This window comes from Sphaeroforma arctica, assembly GCF_001186125.1.
Source record: "Sphaeroforma arctica JP610 unplaced genomic scaffold supercont1.220, whole genome shotgun sequence".
Classification (NCBI taxonomy): domain Eukaryota; class Ichthyosporea; order Ichthyophonida; genus Sphaeroforma; species Sphaeroforma arctica.
Window position 1 is genome coordinate 67,992 of NW_014040338.1, and position 9,009 is coordinate 77,000.

Genomic DNA, 9,009 nt, shown 5'->3' on the forward strand with positions numbered 1-9,009 from the left:
TGCACGCGGCCAGTGTGTCGACATTTGTAACCCTGGTTCTACTCAGGTTAAGTGTACGCAAGCTAGTGCACGTGGCCAGGGCGTCGACATTGGTCACCCTAAAACACTTCAGGTTAAGTGTGCGCAGGCTGGTACATGCGGCTAGGGCGTCAACGTTACTTACTTCGGAATCGTCCAGGCAGAGGGTGCGCAAGCTAGTGCACGCAACTAGGGCGTCGACGTTCGGTAATACGCCAGTATAGCGCAAATGTTTAAGATGTCTAGGGGGTAGAAAATGATCTGTCCCGTCGTATGTGTACACTCCTCCGTCTTCGTAAAACCAATCCATCAATTCGGGTCGTCCGTACGCTACGCACAGTTCCAGCGCACTCGGAGGATTAAGAAAACCAAGAATGCGTCGGAGACAATCGTGTGATAAGCCAAACAGTGTAGGGGCAGTCATCGTTCAAGGGATTTGGGCCAGCCGCTCTTATACGCAAAAAACTAAATCTGTGAGACTGAGATTGTGAAGTTGAACTGGATCGGGACAGTGGTTTTATACTAGTCGCGTCGGCAACATGAAGCCCCGATCAAGGGTGGTTGACCGGTTAGGGGCGATCGGTGAACCACCCCCGACTACTGGCCACAATGACTCATGCATACCACACACGTGGTTTGGGGCTATAGGGTTTTTGTTGTTGTTAAAGAGTTTAGGGTTTAGGGTCGGGGTCAGGGTATAGGGTTTATTGAGAAGAAGAGAATCGAGTCCTTTGTTTATTTTTAGAGATTGAGAGGAAGAGGAACGACGTTCTTAGGGTTTTAATTTTAGGGTTTAGGGTATCACTGTTCGTTTTACTACCTAAGTATGAGCAAGCTAGTGCACGCGGCTAGGGTGTCAACGTTTGTCACCTTGGTCGAGTGTAGGTAGAGTGTGCGCAGGCTGGTGCACGCAGCTAGGGCGTCAACGTTTGTCACCTTGGTCGAGCGTAGGTCGAGTGTGCGCAAGCTGGTGCTGGCGGCCAGGGCGTCGACGTTTGTTACCCCGGTCGATTGCAAGTTGAGTTTGTGCAATCTAGTGCACGCAGCCAGGGCGTCAACGTTTGCTACCCTGGTCCAGTACAGGTTGAGTTTGCGCAAGCTGGTGCTGGCGGCCAGAGCGTCGACGTTTGTTACCCTGGTCGAGTGCAAGTTAAGTTTGCGCAAGCTAGTGCACGCTACCAGGGCGTCGACGTTTGTTACTTCAGTACCGGACAGGTCGAGGGAGTGCAAGCTAGTGCACGCGGCCAGGGCGTCGACGTTTGTTACCATGGTTGAGTGCAAGTTAAGTGTGTGCAAGCTAGTGCACGCTACCAGGGCGTCGACGTTTGTCACCGCGGTCCCGTACAGGTCGAGGGTGTGTAAGCTAGTGCACGCAACTAGTGCGTCTACATTTGTTACCCGGGTACTCAGGGAAAGTGTGTGAAGGCTGGTACACGCAGCTAGGGCGTCGACGTTTGTCACCTTGGTCATATGCAGGATGAGTATGTGAAGGCTGGTACACGCAGCCAGGGCGTCGACGTTTGTCACGTTGGTCATATGCAAGATGAGTGTGTGAAGGCTGGTACACGCAGCCAGGGCGTCGACGTTTGTTACTTCAGTACCGGACAGGTCGAGGGAGTGCAAGCTAGTGCACGCGGCCAGGACGTCCACGTTCGTTACCATGGTTGAGTGCAAGTGAAGTGTGTGGAAGCTAGTGCTTGCGGCTAGGGTGTCCACATTTGTTACCTCAGTTTTGTTCAAGTAAAGTGTGTGAAGGCTGGTACACGCAGCTAGGGCGTCGACGTTTGTCATATAGGTCGAGCACAGGAAGAGTGTGTGCAAGCTAGTGCACGCGGCTAGGGCGTCAACGTTTGTTACCCTGGATCTACTCAGGTCAAGTATGTGCAAGCTAGTACTCGAGGCCAGGGCGTCAACGTTCGTTACTCCAGTACCGGTCAGGACTAGGGTGTGCAAGCTAGTGCACGCGGCCAGTGCGTCAACGTTTGTTACCCTGGATCTACCCAGGTCAAGTAAGTGCAGGCTGGTACATGCAACTAGTGCGTCAACGTTCGTTATCTTGCTATCCGACAGGTCAAGGGTGTGCAAGCCGGTGTATGCAGCCAATTCGTCGACGTTCGGTGATACGTCAGTATAGCGCAAATGTTTAATATGTCTAGTGGGTAGAAAATGATCTGTCCCGTCGTATGTGTACACTCCTCCGTCTTCGTAAAACCAATCCATCATTTCGGGTCGTCCGTACGCTACGCACAGTTCCAGCGCACTCGGAGGATTAAGAAAACCAAGAATGCGTCGGAGACAATCGTGTGATAAGCCAAATAGTGTAGGGGCAGTCATCGTTCAAGGGATTTGGGCCAGCCGCTCTTATACGCAAAAAACTAAATCGGTGAGACTGAGATTGTGAAGTTGAACTGGATCGGGACAGCGGTTTTATACTAGTCGCGTCGGCAACATGAAGCCCCGATCAAGGGTGGTTGACCGGTTAGGGGCGATCGGTGAACCGCCCCCGACTACTGGCCACAATGACTCATGCATACCACACACGTGGTTTGGGGTTATAGGGTTTTGTTGTTGTTAAAGAGTTTAAGGTTTAGGGTCGGGGTCGGGGTCTAGGGTTTATTGAGAAGAAGAGAATCGAGGCCTTTGTTTATTTTTTAGGGATTATTGAGAGGAAGAGAATCGAGTCCTTTGTATATTTTAGAGATTGAGAGGAAGAGGAACGAGTCCTTTGTTTATTTTTTAGGGATTATTGAGAAGAAGAAAAGTGTATCAGGTTACAAACCAAGATACTTTTGTTTACGGGCGCCAGGAAAATGCCTCAAGGTCTGCTGTTCCCCGGTTTTCAAGTGGACATCGAGACTCGCAAGTTCGCAGTATCCGCAGAGCAGTGTACACCATGTTTTCAGCCACGACATTGTGGTTCAAATTGGCCATGTGCACGATCCGATAGTCCTCGACCCACGTATCTGGAGTGTTGGGAGTATAGGACTTGAATTTTCGGTAGCCGCTATCGGTTAGGCTGGCTGATTCCCACGCATAACCGTGACTAAATATGGCCAGCACAAGAACCGCAAACGCCCACACGTCCACATCATAGGCATTTACCTCTCCGTCGTACGGGTTCTTGCTTTGCTCCAGGTTAGTAACGACCAAAGGATGAAAGTACAAGGGAGTGCCCGTCAAGTTACTCGGGTTAATGTCATCCACCTTACCGTGAGAGTAGACATAATTATTGTTAATAAAAGATATTCGTGATGAAATTTCTCAAGTCTCCATTATACGCTAACCGTAAAACATTGAGATATAAAAACCAAGTAAATTATAGACCAAACATAAAACCCTAAAAACCTCTTCTCAATATTAACAACAACAAAAACAACCTAAACCCTCAAAGTATTGGTTTGCTAGGCTCAAAAAAACACCCCAAAACCTCAAAGTATTGGTTTGCTAGGCTAAAAAAAAACACCCTAAATTCTATTCGCGTTCACCAACCACGTCTGACCGGTCAACCACCCATAATCGGTGCCTCATTTTGCCGACGCGACTAGTATAAAACCGTAGTCTCGATCCATCTCAACTTCACACTCTCAGCATCTCTACAGTAATAACAACCTGAAGACCCGCCACTCCAACCATAAATTCGCTACCCTCTGAAATCCTACAGGACAATGTCTATGGCATTCTAAACGCTGCCGATCGCCATCAATTGGCCATGGCCATGCCGCGGTCGTCTAAACACTTGCATGGCGACGAAGGTGCACTTGATGAGTTTGTTCGTACCGGTGGTTCGTCGGACGTCCGGTTCTCGCGTCCATTCGCTCTTACACACATTGTGTACGAGCTACGCCATGTTATCAAGGACCAGGGACTTCTAGCCAAGTACTTGAGCTCGCACCCGGCCCCAGTGATGATGGAAGAACATCATGGAAACATGGAAGATACGACGCTCGCCTTCCCCCAGTACATTCAAGTTTCGGAACCCACCCGTCTCTCGAGACCTATGACTTGTAACCCCGTCTACTTGGACAAGGTTCTTCAGAACAACTCGGTGCGACACGTTAACAGCTACGCATTTACTGAGGACCTCACCCGTTATATATCGGGTGTAGACAGCATTGAGTCCCTTACGTTTATATTCAAAGTACGTAATATGCACTTGTTGTCCAAATTCACTCAGTTGAGGTTCCTCTCGGTGTGTCAGAATGGGCACGATTTGGAACAGCTGCCATCGTCCGTCTTATTCCTCCAAGTACCGGAACTACCGGATCGCGTTCCCCAAAACGCCACCAACCTCCTACTTGTCGAGACCCACGAACCGATCGATACAAGCACCCAAGCCGTGTGGCGCCGAGTGTGCCCCGACATTAAGTTTGTGGTTAGACAGGTATTTGAAGAGGATGGGCACGAAACAGTGATTCTCGACAGTAACGTCGATTGGTACCAACACTCGGAGTTTAAGCGCACGGTAATGAAGGATCTCAAGTTCCCCCTCCACTTTAGATTTTGAGCAAGAGAGAGCCCAAGGGCATTTGCGATGGGCACATTAGTGACGGACATACCGTGAGAGTAGACATAATTATTGTTAATAAAAGTTATTCGTGATGAAATTTCTCAAGTCTCCATTATACGCTAACCGTAAACATTGAGAGATAAAAACCAAGTAAATTATGGACCAAACATAAAATCCGACTCTTATCCTCTTCTCAATATTAACAACAACAAAAACACCCTAAACCCTCAAAGTATTGGTTTGCTTGGCTCAAAAAAACACCCTAAATCCTATTCGCGTTCACCAACCACGTCTGAACGGTGAACTCCCCACCAAACCGGAGGCTCTCTGTACGAATATGTATAAATAGGTGAGTTTTGCCTCTCACCCAACTCACTTTTAAATATACACTGAGTGAGTGGGAGTGAAGACAAAAACGTGGCACAATCTACAACACCAATAATGTTGGAACTTCTGAGATTGCACTATGTGTGGAAACGCAACACTAAGGTTGCCTCTGACGCCACCTCAAAAAACCTAATTGGAGTCCTGGAGGGAAGTGAAGATATAATGGAAAAGTCTAAGCTGTGTGCCGCGGCTCACGAATCCTATACGAGGTTTGAGAAACGAATTCTCCTTTGCGAGCACCTCTGTGAAATAATTGGGAGAACATACTCCTTGCCACAACTTGATATGTTTGGTCCCGTGGATCACCTGTATAGGCGCATTTGTGACTGACTGATGTATGGTAGAGATGCCTTGAAGGCGAGACATGTACATCTTGAGAGCGAACTTAAACTGTTGATAGCGCAGATTGCGTGTGTAGACGCTGGGGTCCATGTAAAACTAGTTGCGTGTGCTAACATAAAGCGAAACTTGGAAGATCAGGTCACACTTGGACCGATGATGGTGGGATTTGGTGACGCGCTTCGCTTGATCCACACCGAATCTGACTGTGCGCATGATGCGTGTATGGAGGTTGTAGTGACACCCCTAAACACACCTACACCAATCCAACCAAATACACCCCCACCTGTATCTCCAGCGTTGTTGGACGACGCTGTGACCGAACCAACAACTACAACATCGTCAACACACTTATCAACAACCACGGCCACACCAATACCCGATACTCCACCACCCGAAACCGTAACGTTGGACGACGCTATAACTGGAACAAATCCTACACCTGCACCACGGATACTAAATGAATCTACACTCTCGGGGCTGCCGGATGATACCGTAACCCGAAAGAGAAAGTATACGTCGAGTTCCTCAGGTGAATACAGACGAGTTGGTTCAATTCGTGCAAGGGAATATCTGTTAAGCAACCCCAAGCTGCATAACTGTAGTGTCCTTGTGTCGTCGATTGGTCTAAATCGAACCTCGGGACAGTCGGTAGTATATAAACTCCAGAAGCTAATCATCGAAAAGCCCGGGCTCTTTTCGGGTTTAGACGTGAAACACGAAGCGGGTGAGCTGAAGAAGGAGATATCGGTGATAATTTGTGAATATTATAACCCCCGTATCGGGAAGTACAGCCTTGAACACAAAAGCCCACTTTGTAAAGCACTGTTTGTTAAATTCCTAATTCGGGACTGCAGTGGTGGTCTCATGGAACTGATGGCGTTTAAAACCCTGTTTGACGAGTGCTGGAGCTCGACCTGTGCGCTAGCCAACAACAACCAAGTAGGATAGGGGGGGTTTTAGGGTTTTAACAGGGTATATAAAAGTCAATTAAACGAACCCTAAAACAATGGACTTATACGTTAGAGGTACTATTTTGTCGGGTTGCGTGTGTTCTGTCCGACGAAACCCCCCTTTTTGTCGGTAGGGGTTTAGGGGTTAGGTGGTTTTATTGGGGAAGATACACTGAGCAAGTTAGGGTTCCCTAAACCCTCAAGGTATTGTTTTGCTATGCCCAACAAAACACCCTAACCCCTATTCGCGTTCACCAACCACGTCTGAACGGTGAACTCCCCACCAAACCGGAGACTCTCTATACGAATATGTATAAATAGGTGAGTTTTGCCTCTCACCCAACACACTTTTAAATATACACTGGGTGAGAGTGAGAGTGACCATGTTTGTAACGGTCCCCAAATCTACGGTCAAGAAGATCAACCAAGACGAGTACGTTGCTACTCTACTATCCCAGATTGCAGTCTTGGACTCTCGTGCGAAACGGGCTGGTGCGACCCGCTCGTTGTACCCCAACGTGTATGATGACGTTGAAACTAACGATCGCTACGAGTACTATGATGTTTATGATAACCCCAGTAACACGGGGTCGTTGTACCCTAAGGTGTATGATCCCGAAATTGACCTTACCGACGAGTACTATGGGTTTTGCGATGCACGCAGTGATATCGGACCGCTGTACCCCAACGTATACGATGATGGAGAAACTGCAGATAACACTGAGCACTCTGGATTTTACGACGTGTCCAGTGATATCGGTCCATTGTACCCCGACGTGTATGATGATGGAGAAACTGCAGATAACACTGAGCACTATGGATTTTACGATGTGTCCAGTGAAACCTTTGTTGATATACCACCACCACCACCTACAGTCAGACCAAGTCAGGTGTCGGTCCCAGAATCGCTACCCACCCAACAACTGACCCAAATCGGGTTTGTCATTTCGGGCTCCAAATTAGCTAAGGTCCACAGCTCGAATCTGTATCGGTCACTGAGGAACAAGGAGCTAACTGAAATTGCAATTACCAACACTTCCGACATGTGTAAGAACTGTAACATGTTAACTGTAGCACCCGCTAACATTGAGCTTGCACGCGCTGAGAGTAGCAAATTGTCACCAGTACCGATTGCACCCAGTGCAATGTTGCCGCCTGTGCTACGTTCGGACCAAGACTCGAGTAGTAGTTTGAACGCGGATGAGCCTGTTGACGAAACTGACCGTATTCGATTTGGGTTCCGTATTTCAGGTTCGAATGTAGTCAAGGTCCACAAGGTTAGGACTTGCCGCGTACTAGAAGGTAAGACACTGTCTAAGGTCATGGTGTACGAATCGACGGCATTGTGCCAACTTTGCAACTAGTAGGCGTTTAGATTTTCAAACCAAGTTCATTAATAAATGTTAAAGAAACTATACGAGTTGCTACTGTTTTCGATAACAAAAACAAACTTGATCGTTAGTGAGATTGGGCATGTGTGGGACGTGAAACGTAACCCAATTTAAAGATGGTAGGGTTTCTGGTCTTAAATGTAAACCTAAGTAAAACCCCCTAGTTCCGAATATCGGAACTAGGGATAGTCCGTGTAGTGGGGGTTGGGCACAAACCCAGACGTGATACGCTTTCCGGTAATGTACGAGAACAGCGCAGAGCAAGTTAGGGTTCGGGCTTTTTATTAAGAAGAAGAAGTGTGTGTGTTATGGTTTTGATGCGTGCTAAGTGGCAACCCGGGCAGGAGGTGCGGAACGCACCGGGGAATTAGTTCTGTCTCAAAACAATTCCAGCTCATTGATCTTGAACGAAATAGGTACACCGGCATTCTCGTCTAGAAGACTACGTGAAATAATAACATGTACACAGTGGGCCAAGTCCCAAGATTTTAGGAAGTGTATAAAGTACTGCACCGCGTTCGGGACACGTGTGGTTTGGGGGATAACACTCAGAATATCCGCCAAGGTAATTGAAGTTCTAGGGCAAACCTCCTCTCGAAAGACTACGCCACTCTCATACAAGTGTAGACATCGCGGAACCATATCTTCCTGAATACCCATACTTTGGATATTCTGCGAGGTGGGGATCAATTCGAAGGGGTCGAACTCACCACTAGTCACTAGTTGTTAGAGCATACTGCGGTCGGACGCAAGTTCTCGTTCGAAATCAGATTCCAGGTCGAACGCAGATGAAATATAGAGGACTTGCGAGTCTCTCGTATCCACCAATTGCGGGGTGGTATTATTACTACTGACGCGTCTGGTAGTTTCGGGTCGAACATACACTGGGGATTCTGGTGCATACTCGGGGGATGCTGGAACATACGCTGGCGATTCAGGGGCATACTCTGGTTCACACCCCGAGGACTCCAGGGTGCTGGGTTTAACAGAATGGGATCGCGTCACTACCATATTTGTATCTTCGGTTTTGTCGACTGAGTTCATTATAATGGGAATACGATCACGCCGTTTTTGTATTTGTATTACTGTGTTTACACAATCGATAGTATGGAATAGTATGACCCAATGTGGTCGATATATATGCTAAAATGGGTGATAGTCGAGGGTGTGGTCCACCAATCAAGGTTGAACTGTCGACCACCCCACTGCGCTGGTCCAAGACGGTCTGCCATGTGGATTTGTACCCATTATTGCGGTCTGGGTTGGTTTTGGTTGACGGTTTAGTGGAGCGTCAGTCCGAATAACCGGCTATATAACCCGCATGTGGATTCACTTATTGATCACACTTTAACTTTTCTCCTTATAACAAAACAAACAAAACCCAAACCCCTAAAACCTTGCCGAAGAAAAATCG

The 9,009-nt window shown here is 47.8% G+C and overlaps 5 protein-coding genes across 5 annotated transcripts; 3 read left to right on the forward strand and 2 right to left on the reverse strand.

The window, feature by feature from the left end:
* Window positions 1-834: 834 nt before the first annotated feature.
* On the reverse strand, window positions 835-2,352 carry SARC_04084 (hypothetical protein; the record flags this gene model as incomplete). Its single annotated transcript, XM_014302113.1, has 1 exon — window positions 835-2,352. One exon carries the CDS (start codon window positions 2,350-2,352, stop codon window positions 835-837), a length of 1,518 nt encoding a protein of 505 aa, XP_014157588.1.
* Window positions 2,353-2,811: 459 nt separating this feature from the next.
* Window positions 2,812-3,546, reverse strand: SARC_04085 (hypothetical protein; the record flags this gene model as incomplete). The annotated part of the gene is made up of 2 exons (XM_014302114.1): window positions 2,812-3,222; window positions 3,508-3,546. 2 exons carry the CDS (start codon window positions 3,544-3,546, stop codon window positions 2,812-2,814), a joined length of 450 nt encoding a protein of 149 aa, XP_014157589.1.
* A 181-nt stretch (window positions 3,547-3,727) lies between these two features.
* Window positions 3,728-4,522, forward strand: SARC_04086 (hypothetical protein; the record flags this gene model as incomplete). Its single annotated transcript, XM_014302115.1, has 1 exon — window positions 3,728-4,522. The coding sequence occupies one exon, from the start codon at window positions 3,728-3,730 to the stop codon at window positions 4,520-4,522; it is 795 nt and encodes a 264-aa protein (XP_014157590.1).
* Window positions 4,523-5,245: 723 nt separating this feature from the next.
* On the forward strand, window positions 5,246-6,202 carry SARC_04087 (hypothetical protein; the record flags this gene model as incomplete). The annotated part of the gene is made up of 1 exon (XM_014302116.1): window positions 5,246-6,202. The coding sequence occupies one exon, from the start codon at window positions 5,246-5,248 to the stop codon at window positions 6,200-6,202; it is 957 nt and encodes a 318-aa protein (XP_014157591.1).
* Window positions 6,203-6,587: 385 nt separating this feature from the next.
* SARC_04088 (hypothetical protein) lies at window positions 6,588-7,568 on the forward strand (the record flags this gene model as incomplete). The annotated part of the gene is made up of 1 exon (XM_014302117.1): window positions 6,588-7,568. One exon carries the CDS (start codon window positions 6,588-6,590, stop codon window positions 7,566-7,568), a length of 981 nt encoding a protein of 326 aa, XP_014157592.1.
* Window positions 7,569-9,009: the final 1,441 nt, after the last annotated feature.